At 28.9% G+C, this 12,970-nt stretch overlaps 1 protein-coding gene and 1 long non-coding RNA gene across 3 annotated transcripts; one reads left to right on the plus strand and one right to left on the minus strand.

Moving 5' to 3' along the window:
- Positions 1-1,322: 1,322 nt before the first annotated feature.
- LOC131171914 (uncharacterized) lies at positions 1,323-3,531 on the minus strand. Its single transcript, XR_009142570.1, has 3 exons — positions 2,964-3,531; positions 2,165-2,221; positions 1,323-1,590 (listed from the first exon to the last, which is right to left on the minus strand). It is a non-coding gene; the product is annotated as an uncharacterized LOC131171914 (long non-coding RNA).
- A 4,469-nt stretch (positions 3,532-8,000) lies between these two features.
- On the plus strand, positions 8,001-12,056 carry LOC110648364 (probable 1-acylglycerol-3-phosphate O-acyltransferase). 2 transcript variants are annotated; one of them, XM_021802582.2, is made up of 9 exons: positions 8,001-8,299; positions 8,446-8,682; positions 9,172-9,218; positions 9,363-9,481; positions 9,570-9,694; positions 10,495-10,604; positions 10,673-10,772; positions 11,607-11,730; positions 11,843-12,056. In XM_021802582.2, the coding sequence occupies exons 1-9, from the start codon at positions 8,121-8,123 to the stop codon at positions 11,966-11,968; spliced, it is 1,167 nt and encodes a 388-aa protein (XP_021658274.2). In that variant the 5' UTR covers positions 8,001-8,120; the 3' UTR covers positions 11,969-12,056. The 2 variants fall into 2 exon arrangements, with proteins under 2 accessions (XP_021658274.2, XP_021658273.2); XM_021802581.2 differs by having other exon boundaries at positions 8,003-8,299; positions 9,570-9,730.
- Positions 12,057-12,970: the final 914 nt, after the last annotated feature.

The following is a 12,970-nucleotide window of genomic DNA, read 5'->3' on the forward strand; positions in this document are numbered from 1 at the left end:
AAATAAATATTTAATTAATTAAAAAGAAAAAAAATAAAATATAATTCAATGTATTATATTTTGTAGAAATAAAATTAAAAATATATATATAATAAATTTTAAATAACATATTTAATTACAAAGGCCTTAATTTTGACAATTAATTGTTAAAGATAATAATAATAATAATAATAATAATAATAATAATAATAATAATAATAATAATACGTGTAATCAAATTATTTGATTCTTAGATATATTATTAATATGCATTCAAAATTAGAGTTCACAATATATAGTTGTCAATAAAATATAAAATTATCATATTTTGAGAAATTTGCTCTTATAATTTTATAATATTGAATTATCAAAAAAAGTTTGCTAATAGCTGTAAAATAATAAGTATAAAAACATTTCAAATATTTATATAGTACATTACGCCCATCAAATATTATTATTATTATTATTATTATTATTATTATTATTATTATTATTATTATTATTATCTTTAACAATTAATTGTCAAAATTAAGGCCTTTGTAATTAAATATGTTATTTAAAATTTATGTAAATAGATTTAACGTATAAAATATTTAAGGAAATAATGTTATAAAATTTAATAATAATATAAAATATGTATTTATTATTTAAATAATATAAAATAAATTATAATAATTAAATTTTCTTATGAAAAATAAATATTTAATTAATTAAAAAGAAAAAAAATAAAATATAATTCAATGTATTATATTTTGTAGAAATAAAATTAAAAATATATATATAATAAATTTTAAATAACATATTTAATTACAAAGGCCTTAATTTTGACAATTAATTGTTAAAGATAATAATAATAATAATAATAATAATAATAATAATAATAATAATAATATTTGATGGGCGTAATGTACTATATAAATATTTGAAATGTTTTTATACTTATTATTTTACAGCTATTAGCAAACTTTTTTTGATAATTCAATATTATAAAATTATAAGAGCAAATTTCTCAAAATATGATAATTTTATATTTTATTGACAACTATATATTGTGAACTCTAATTTTGAATGCATATTAATAATATATCTAAGAATCAAATAATTTGATTACACGTATTATTTGTGATAGAATAAATATTCATTTTTAAAATTTGTTTTATTTTAGTAATGTCACGACCCAACCTATGGGCCGAACCGGCACTAGGACCTGGGCTAGTTTAAAGCCCCCGAGATCCGTAGTAAGCCTAACTATTCCTCAAATCCATAACCAGGCCCACAATTTAGGCCCAATATGCATATAAAATAATTTAAATTAAACTGTTATAATAATATTTTGAGCCAACTTAATCCAGAAATTTTCAGAAACTAAAATCAGGGGAGCCCAGCTCAACCCTGTTAACTCATTTACAAACTGTTTAAATACCATACAAATCTTCATTTATTAATTTCAAAAATTTAAATTAACACAATTTCTAACAAGGCCACACTATTACTAACACATGCGGAGTTCTAGATTTTAAATTTAGAAAGGATGGTAAAATAATTAAATAATCGACGTTAAACCTGCGAGGAAGAAAACAGGTTGCTCTGTAAAATAACTGCTCCTGTGGCCTGGAAAAATATTGAACAGGAGTGAGCGTTCGACTCAGAGAGTAAAATATCAATTTTAACCATAATCTCTATAACTATCTAAAACTAATGCACCCTGTAGAGTGAAATGCAGCATCAACAATAAATTCACATCATAACAGCAAAAAGGTAATTTGGAGCACTCACACACCCAATAATATCAATCATAATATATGGGAGCTGATCCCCTATACAGCTCTCTTAAATCCAACCTGGTGCCAGCGAAGAACTCAAGCCGGACTTTCGCTTAATAAACCAAATAGGGGTCCCAGCGAAGAACTCAAGCCGTGACTACCCCGAAGGACCGGATCCCAGCGAAGATCTCAAGCCGTGTCTACCCGTCCTATTCATAGTCCACACCACATCACACTCACGCTAACGCACGAACACTGCTCCAAATTACCACAACAATATCCATGGCACTTTAACAATTATGAATGCAACATAAATCATGCCTAAATTTTAACTACATAGATATATACATATAAGTGATGCATGGGCATACTTGAATATATAATAATATCGAAATTACAATTAAAATTAATATTTTACTCACAGTACACAGATGACTATTGTGGCTGCTGGATGCAGAAAAATAGCTGATCTCGATCACCTAATAATTAAATTATAAATTATTAGTACTAAGTTAGAATAAAACTCTAAAGAGGCAATAGACAACCTAATTTATGCCGGAAATCCGGCAGAGTTTTCCCTATACCTGTGACCTACCTAACCTGCAAAAAGGCTCAAATAACACTTCTAAATTCTCAATTTCCACAACCACATCTCATCAATATCACATGGCCCCTCCTGGGCCCTCCAAATCAGACAATACTCAAAATATTAAAAATTACATTTTAGTCCCTACAATTGACATTTTTCAAAAATCCACTCAAATAAGCTCTAAAAATTCTAAAATTTTGTCCCGCGGTCCTTAATAATATCATAAGGCTATTGCAAAATGAATTGAATTTTTCTAATCACCCATGAATATTTTATTCAAGAATTTTACTCGATTCCATAAGTTTCCAACATCTAACATATTCTTAATTCAACCCAATTAAATATTCACATATTTAAACCTCCATCCTCAAGCTTCAACCAATTATGTAAAATTTAATTATTTTAATTTCAAATAATCTTATATACCCATATGCTAAAAATCTAACTAAAATCCATCTATATTTTTCAAAAATATTCTACAATCACTCAAAAATTCAACAAACACCATAGCATATCTCCAAATAATTTTACTTTCATCATATATTTTTCTTAGAATTTTTCTCCAATTTTTCCTGTTTAAGAAACACTGTATTTATGCTCCACAGACAGAGAAATAATAAAAATTGTCTTACCCGAAGTTTATCTGTTTCTCAAAAATTTCAAAAATTTATGTGAAAGCCTCTGGAAGTTGAATCATCTCCATAGCCCACCGGAGCCACCGCCGGAACCACCGCGCGCGGTGGCCGGCCGCCGGCAACATTTGCCGGATCTGATCATACCACCATGTTCCTCTCCTCTTCCTCAGTCCATAGGTGGTCTTGGATCGTCGATCCAACGATCGGATCGTCGTAGATCTGACGAAAAATCTTGAAAAAACCCGAAACTTCTCTCCTCCATATCTCACTCATCCGACCTCCATTTGGTGCAAAATTGGTATCAAAAGAAAGCTCTCGGAACAAGCTTTCCAACGCCACCTAAATCGCCTCGATCAGACGTCGGATGAAGCCGGAATCGCGCCGGAAAGCCGCTGCCCACTGTGCGCGCGTTTTCTCTCTCTTCTCCCTCTCTTGCCGTCGTTTCTGGTGGTCTGACCGTCGCCGGAGGGTCGCCGACCAGGTGGGGGCCGCTCGGGAGGTCGCCGGCCGATCACCGGAGAAGGAAGAAGAAGAAGAGAGGGAGGGGAGGTGAGGAGAGAAGAGAGAATGGGGGGTGGTTTCCTCCCGTTTTTGAAATTTTTTTTTTTTGTGGTTGTTACAAGTAACAAAAATTATGATTAATATTTTAATTCTTTAAAAAATATAAAAAAAATCTTAGAAAATATAATTATGAAAATTTTTAAAGTTTAAATCATATTAAAAATATTTTTTCCTTGTATTATCATCAATCAAAATTATTTTTTGTCAACTTTTTTATAAATAACATAATTTTAACATTTCACTCCTTTTTTTTTAAGTGATATATTAAAATAAATATTTTTCTTTCACGTTAATTGACGTATTGGAAAAAATTAAAAATAAGGTTTATATATATATATACTCAAAATTGCCATTAATTACTCTTTAACAATCATAAAACTCATGAAAATTTTTTATAATAAATCCAAACACCTAATAATAGACTAAAATAAATGTTCATACATCAATAAGATATAATAAAAATAAACGAAACATATGATGAAAAATTGATAATCAAAATAAAAGAATCAATTTTGAGTTTTACGGATATTATATTGTAATATGATACATGAATAATTATTAAATGCATAAATTAGATCATTTTATTAAATTGCATAAATTAGATCATTTCAATTGCCTTAGGGGTTAAGGGTTCCATAAATTTAAAATTTTCGAGTAAATCGTGCCCACCGTTTTTTTAACTTTAATCCGTATAACAACACTATTCCTAATCTTGAATTTTATAGCAATATGATTTATAAATGTCTTTTAAATTTAAATCATATTGCATTAATTTGTCTTTTAAATATGAATATTTAATAGAAAATGATTTATATTAAGAAGTAATATAATTTAATTGTAATAATAATAATAATAATAATAATAATAATAATAATAATAATAATCAGAGACACTAAATTAAAATTATAAATCAAACCAATTTAATCATCACGATATTATTTGGTTAGCATCTTCAAACCATCGTGATTTCTTTTCCTTAGGAGAGCCAACTTCCACACCACAAATGGCCCCCATCAACTCCAGATTGATTGGTCTCTGCCGCCTTTAGGAACCTTTAAGGTCAATTTTGATGGTGTTGTAGACACTGTCCATAATTTTGGTTTTGTTGCTGCTATAGCAAGAGATTCTTCAGGTTTGCCATGTGGTTGGACATAGGGGTGTGCAAATGGTCGGTTCAATTTTGAACCGAACAGAACTAATAAAATCGAAAATCGAAAATCAAAAATTTTAAAAATCTAACCAAATTGATTAATAAGAGAAAACTGAATCAAATCAAATCGATAAATATTAGTTCGGTTTGATTTTAAACCGATTAAACCGAAATTTATAAATTGAGCATTTAATTTCCAATTGGGTTCGGTTTGGTTTCAAACTGATCAAACCTAAATCTTATGGTTCGGTTCGGATTTCTTTGATTTCTTTGATATATATATATATATATATATATATATATATATATATATATATATATATATATATATATAATTTCGATTCGGTTCAATTTTTTTATTTTTTATAAAAATAATCGAACCAAATCGATTAATTTTTAAAATCAAATCAATTGAATCGAATTGACTCGATTCGATTCGATTTTTTAAGTTAAAACCGAAAACTGCTCTCCCTTAGTTGGACATGCAAGCGTATTGAAGTGATAGTTGATCCTTTGATTTTAGAGGCCCTTGCTTGTAAGGAAGCGATCCTTCTTGCAATCTCTTGTTTGGCATCTTAATACCTTTTAATGAATCTTGTCTTTGAAAAAAAAAAAAAAAAAACATGTATGTAATGAAATTAGATTGTAAGGGAGCTCTGCATGCTTTTAAGCTTAAATGCAAAAAATAATAAAATTGATTTATTTGAAATAATTAAAAGAGAAGATTAAAATGATATACCTTATGCAATAAAATGTGAATGATGACATTCGTATGCTATAATTATTTAAATAAAATAATAAAGAAAAAAATTGGTAAAATAATTACACAATTTTATTTGCAGACACATTAATTAAATTTAAATTAAAGTAAGATAAGAACTAATATTTAAATTTATATTGAAATTAAATTTATTTAATTAAATATTAGCTTAGTTTAATTTAAATTAAAATATAATTAAAAATATGACTTTAATTTAAATCGAAATTGTATTTATTTCATTTAACATCAATGTGAAAAATGCTTAATTATCTGTAAATGGGTAAAGTTTAAGGATAATTCACCCCAACTTGAAAGGTTTATTTTTGGACGCAATTGTAAAACAGGGGTCAGGGATACCTTAGATATTTTAAAATATATAGATATATAAATCAATATATTATATTTGTGTATAAATAAAATTGACCACTCATATTAAAAATAAAATAAATAATTTAGAAGATCCTATGATGTAGACAAAATATGTAGATTAGTTAATAGATACGAAGTATACATCACTTTTCAACTCTATAATTTTTTTACGAGTCTATCAGATAATTTCTAAATTTAGATCTCTTATTAAATAAAGGATCTGCACCTCGTAAAATATTATTTTTCTTTTAAAAAAAATCTCAACAAAAAAATACATAAAAATTTCATTAAACGATAGAAAGCACCACAAAAAATTTAAAATCTACCAATAAAAAATAAATCTAAAGATTTATTCACTCAAAATTTATCAAAGTCAATTACAAGCAGATACAAATATAAGAATTATTAAAAAAAATAAATAAAAAAATAAAAGGATTACTGTCTGTGGCTAAAATAAATTAAATGAAAAAAATGAGAAAATATGAAAAAAATGAGAAGAAAGAAGAAAAAGTTATTAAATGGAAGGCAAAAATCCTCTCTTTTTCTAAAATCTTTTTTAAGTACAAGGATGATTTTCTTATTCAATAGTAATATTATTAATTTTTTTTTTAATACTGATGGCTGACAAATATTACATATTTGCTTTTGTTTAATATTTTAAATGACTACAAATTTGTAATCAATAATAAAAGTAATGATAATTTTGTAATAGTAAAAAAATAAATTAAAAAGAAAAATTGAAGTTGTAGTTTCCATTATTTACCATCTATAATCCAAATTACCAAGCTATTGATTACTAATTCCTATCAATTACTATCTACCATCTATAATCCAAATTGCCAGGCTATGGATCATTTATTCCTAAATTAATAGAATTTATTGGCAAACAGGAATAATTTTAGATTACTATTCTAATTAATTTAGGATAGGTTTATATATTTTTTTTGTTACTTTTACTTTTTTTAAAGTCAAATGTTATAAAAAAATTCTAAAATTTTACTGTTTTTAATAGTTATACTTAAACTTTTTTTTTTAAATTTTGACATAATTTAAAAGTTTAGTATTTATTATAACTCAATTAAAATTGAAGGTTTGGAGACATTGATATAAAGCTTGACGTGACAAAAATATCATTTTTTAAATTTGTTGTTGCTAACACGACGGATAATGTAAAATGAACTTGCTGATGTAATAAAAATATTATTATTTTATATATTATTACTGATATAATGTAATTTTAATAATTAAAAAAATTTAAAATTTTTTAACTTTTTGTTAATTGTAACTAATTATATAAGTTTATTTTAGTTATAACTATTTAACTAATTTTAATTTAATTTGATTAAAAATTAATATTTTATTACTTATGTCTCTCCGACTACCTTTCTTTCTCTTTCCACCCATTATCATCTAGTTTACACTCACTTCTCTACCATTCTCTTTAAAAATATCTCTATATCCAACTCTCTCTCTCCCTCTTTTTCCTCATATCCATTGTCATTCAGTAATATATATATATATATATATATATATATATATATATATATATATATATATATATATATCTTTCTCTTTCTCTAAAAAAATCCTTATACCTACATCTCTCTCATCCAAAATTATTGTTTTATTATACTAAGTAATATAAATAATTATTTTTATAATTATATTAGATAATAAAATATTAATATTTGATTAAATTAGATTAAAATTAATTAATTGACTATAATTAATAAAAGTCAAAAATTTTAAATTTTTTTAATTATTAAAGTTATATTACACCAGTAATAACATATAAAATAATAATATTTTTATTATATCAGCTTTCAGTACAAAAATATAAAAATTCATGTCATATCAATAACTATATATTAAAAAAATTAATATTTTTAACATTTCAAACATTATATTTAATTTTGATCAAATCATAATAAATATTAAATTTTCAAATTATATTAAAATAAAAAATAATTATAATTATAAAAACGCGTAAAAATTTTAATTTTTTTTAAATATTAGGCTTTTTTTAATGTTATATTTTAAAAAATTAAAATTTTTAAATAAAGATATTATATACGTATTATACTATTCCTCATAAAATTAACACATAAAATGATAAATTAATTATAAAATGTCATTCAAAACATGAAAAATAATATTTTTTTTCAGATAAAAGCATGAAAAATAATTATAATTAAAAAAATTGAATATTATGAAGCCTACCTACGTAATATAATTTCTCGCATTACACGAAAACCCGGCAAAATCGGATATATGAATTTACTTCGCCAACGGGTATCTAGCTGACTAGCTCAATATGAAAATGGCGGAAGAGCTAGGATCATCATCTGCTGCTGCTGCCACCGCAACATCTACATCAACATCATCATCATCACCGGCCAAAACAAGATCACCGTGGCCCCCTGTTCTCCGTTGGATCCACACTACCACCGACCACATCATCGAGGCCGAGAAACGCCTTCTCTCTCTCGTCAAGTAATTTCCTGTGCTTTTTTCTGCGCTAATTTTAATATATGAAACCTTGACTGAAATCAAATATATAATCAAAGCCGAAGATGAATTTGTTTGATTGCATCGATTTTGTGATTTGAATGTTGATGATTGAATTGCGGGAATTTAAGGACTCCATATGTTCGAGAACAAGTTAATATTGGTTCAGGCCCTCCAGGGTCCAAAAAGAGGCGGCTTCGTTCTACAAGCAATGAGCCACGGTTCATTAACACTGTTACCTTCAATAGCAAAGAGGACTCGCCCACTCTTGTGATAGTCCATGGTTATGCCGCTTCTCAAGGCTTTTTCTTTCGGAATTTTGATGCTCTTGCTAGTCGTTTCAAGGTCATTGCTGTTGATCAGCTTGGGTATGTCTCTTTTTAATTTTTTCTGTCTTCAATCCGCCTTGTGCTTTATTAATTATATTCCTTTATATGTTCTATAATTGAATGGTAGTTCTAGTTTTGAAATTCGAATCTTCAAAATCTATCTAATATTTGGCAACTATCTTGGATGCTTCCGCCATGCTTACTATGCTATAAATATGTAGTGGGTTTAGCTTGACCCAAAGAGAATGAAATATTCTATATTAGTCTTTGAATTTCATCTTCTTTTTTTTAAATCTTAATTAATAAGAAGATGAGAAGTCCTTTTCCAGTTGGATTTAGTTGTTTTTGTCTGGCCCATGCTTATTTTGGTTGAGAATTTTATGTAGAACACCGAATAAATAATAAAAACAACAAACAATAATATCAGTCTCCTTTCCCCCTTATTAGTAAGCATTTTTCATTCAAACCTTACTATTCACTGTCTATCCATAAATTTTAATTTATGGTTTTTTTTTCCCCAAAATACAGCTGGGGTGGATCAAGTAGGCCTGATTTTACTTGCAAAAGCACTAAAGGTTAGACCAAGTCTGCATCACATTGCTTCAAATTCGAGGGGGTTCGTTTGCTAAGTAGTTTGGAAGATGTCTCTAATACCTGTTTGTCATGACATAAATTACAGCAGAATAATTCTTTTTGTTTCGTTGTATTTAATAATGTAGAAACTGAAGCATGGTTCATTGACTCCTTTGAGGAATGGCGAAAAGCAAAAAAGCTCGACAACTTCATATTACTTGGGCATTCGTTTGGAGGGTATGTTGCAGCTAAATATGCAATCAAGGTGATTTACTTTCCCATGCATTTTAGAATTTTGAGAACAATACAGTGGCACTTAAGTTAGTCCTGATATTGGTTTAATTTACGTATAGCATCCTGAGCACATTCAGCATTTGATTTTAGTGGGACCTGCTGGATTTTCATCAGAATCAGAAGCCAAGTATGAGTGGATTACTCAATTCAGATCAACTTGGAGAGGAGCAATTTTGAATCATTTGTGGGAGTCTAATTTTACTCTTCATAAGATTATTCGGTACATATACATGTTTTCCCCCCTATTATAAGCATGTTTGAGACGTTGCTTTAAAAGATGAGTTTCATGTATGCTTTCAATCATTTCAGGTTTGCCATTTCATGATCATGCATTTGTCTTTCCTTTTTATAGATATATGACCTTCAATGTTCTTTTTTAGATATTTTTCTTGGCGTTTTTAGAAAGGTCCAATCACATTTTTCTGCACGGATTTGTATTGTAGTGTCATGAGTTAGTAGGAGGGAGAAAGGGAAGGGAGAGATCTAAGATGATGTGGAGGGAAGTAGTATCAAATGATCTAAAGTTTTGGATATTGATGCAGACTTGGTATCAAACAAAGCTGAATAGTGAGAAAGGATTCATATAGTAGACCCTAACTAGTTTGGAATTAAGGTTTAGTTGTTATTGTTGTTTGTTGTATTTGTATTGTAGTGTCATCAATCTAGCCAGTACATTGTAATGCCTGCAAAATGAACAAGATCAAACATTTGGTCTGTTGTCAATTAAGTAGTTTTGATTGATGTTTTTAATTGCTTAGAGCTAAAGAGGTTCCTGATAGCTTCCTCAGAATTGGATATTTCTAATGGATAATTGTACATAGAGAATTTTCCTCTTTCCCTTCTTTTGGTTTAGTGACATAGCTTTGCATCTGGTCTTGTATGTTTACTAATGGTAGATCTTTTAGTATAATGCACTAAATCTTGGATTGCATTGGCTGCCCTTACCTTTCAGTTTCTGATTTCCTGGCTAATTGTTTTATCCAGAGGTTTAGGTCCTTTGGGTCCACATTTTGTACGCAAGTACATAAGTTCTAGATTTGGTGGTTATTCAATTGGAGAGGTATTAACAGAGGAGGAATCCCAATTGCTAGCAGGTAATGTATTTGTGAGTATATAGCACGCCCAAATTGACAGGCATCTGATGGTTGTTTTTTATTTGCAGACTATGTGTACCACACTTTAGTAGCCAAAGCTAGTGGAGAGCTATGCTTGAAATATATATTTTCTTTTGGTGCTTTTGCAAGGATGCCCCTTCTACAAAGGTTTGATGATCGTACTTATTTTGAAGCTATTTCTTAAAATTAGTGTGTCAGAATGCCCTTTTGTGAAATGGTTTTTTCTGTGGATCAAATTTGAAGTCTTGTTCTTAGTTATTGTGTTTCAATTCCATTTTAGTATTTGCAACTCATCCATGTGAACCCACATTTATTGCTACATGTGTGTGGTGTGAACATTCCATTTCTTGTTTTAGGTATTTAGAACACACTGAAGCTCTTCTGGTTATGGTTTTCTAAATGTTTATATGGATTTCATGAGGTTGCAACAAATGATAAATCAATTAGACTGCTTGGCAGCTTCCTTCTTTCAAAACATGGCAACCATTATGGTCCAGAAGGTTCTCCATGGATTGTCGGATTAGTTGCTTGTGTTGGTTGGAGTGGGTGGGCTTCTTGCAGGAAACTCTCTGTTTAAGGTTATGTGTTTGACCAGTTGATTGGACTGAGAGTGTTGATTCCCAGTTGATTGAAGCAAGAACTTTGATTCCAAGAGGATATTCTTCTAATGCAATATGTTTTTTTTACTAACTTAAGCAAACTCCACCACAGATTTTAAACTTCTCTAAAATGGTGATGCATCTCTTTTGATGCATTTAGTGATTGTTCCAACTAATTTTTATCAAGCTTTATCATCTTGGATCAACTTAGGCATGTCTTTCTAGAGCTACATACATGAGACCTGCATAATGGAATGACTTTTTATGACCCCAAACTAGATTCTATAAGAAGCTTAAGAGGCATGTATTTTCTACTTAAGTTGTACTTAGTAGTGGATGAAGTTCATCTAGCAGTTTTTATAATCCATACCCTTGTTTACAGTGGATCAAAGTGGAAAGTGCCTGCTACTTTCATATATGGCATGCAAGATTGGATGAACTATCAAGGGGCGCAAGAAGCTCGCCAGCAAATGAAGGTCCCATGTGAAATCATTAGGGTTCCCCAGGTCTCTTTCTCTCTCTCTCTCTCTCTCTCTCTTTCTCTCTCTTTCTAGAGAGAAAGTAGAGCAAACGCTATGCATCCAAAAGCTGATGGAAATTTTTTTACTATGATTGCAGGCTGGGCATTTTGTCTTCATAGACAACCCAAACGGGTTTCATTCAACTGTGTTCTATGCTTGCCGGAGGCTTCTCTCACGTAATCCTGATAGTGAATCCCTACCCGAAGGTCTAATATATGTATAGGAAGTTTGCTGTATTTTTTTTTCAAGTCCATTCGTATGTAATTTATCAGAGAGTTTCCATTAGAATGCAATACGAAAATTCACATAAATGTTGCACCATCAAAACATTTTTCCATGTACACATTTATTTAAGATTCGTTGAATATTAATACGACTGGTTTGTGGCCTTAAACATTAAACCAAAGTGTGCTAAGGAAATTGATTATTTGAACAAATCCACCAATCAAAATGCAAACATACGGAATTCATTGCTAATTCAGGCCCTGAAAGAACTTATAATCACCATCTCCTTTCACTGCTTTCCTGTTTCTACCTACCTGTAATTTTCTGTAAACCCTGAACGGCAGAAAAGGGAATACAACACAGGTTTTCCTGTACACCTCGAATTATGAGTACCTGCGAACAGAACTTCTTGTCAGAACTCAGAGGTGAAAAATTGATTGAGGGGGAGAAAGAGAACTGAATTTTCATGACTATGTCTGATTCAGAGCCAGGGGTAGGGGAAAAGAGGACAAAAGAAAATAAAAGTTTAATTTTCTTTTTCCTGACCTTGGAGAGGAAGAAAGAAAACTAATACTGTGTTGATGGAGGGAAAATAAGGAACATAATTTATTTTAAAATTATTTTATATTTAGTTGACTAGTCGCGAATAAATTATAGAAGGAAAGAAAATTTGAAAGGAAAATAAATTTTAGAGAGTATTTTTATTTTTTTTTTAAATTAAAAGAAAAGTGAAAGAAAAATATTAAAATTATAAATATATCTTTATATTTTTTTACTCAAAAAATCTCCATTAAATCAAGGAATAAAATTATAATTTTATGATTAAAAAAATAGCAATTTCTCTAATATTTTTCTCTTTAAATGTAAACTCAACTCAACTCAACTCAACTAAGCCTTTATCCCAAAAATTTGGGGTCGGCTATATGGATTCGCTTTTTCCACTCTGAACGATTTTGGGTTAAATCCTCAGAAATGTGTAATGCTTCTAAGTCATGCTGTA

The sequence above is a fragment of the Hevea brasiliensis genome, chromosome 2 (genome assembly GCF_030052815.1).
Source record: "Hevea brasiliensis isolate MT/VB/25A 57/8 chromosome 2, ASM3005281v1, whole genome shotgun sequence".
Lineage (NCBI taxonomy): Eukaryota > Viridiplantae > Streptophyta > Magnoliopsida > Malpighiales > Euphorbiaceae > Hevea > Hevea brasiliensis.

Coding starts and splice junctions, on each gene's coding strand:
- LOC110648364 (XM_021802581.2), top strand. CDS start 8,121: ATGAAAATGGCGGAAGAGCTAGGATCATCATCTGCTGCTGCTGCCACC. Junction 9,482..9,569: donor CAGCTAAATATGCAATCAAG/GTGATTTACTTT, acceptor ATTTACGTATAG/CATCCTGAGCACATTCAGCA. Junction 10,773..11,606: donor AGGATGCCCCTTCTACAAAG/GTTTGATGATCG, acceptor CCTTGTTTACAG/TGGATCAAAGTGGAAAGTGC.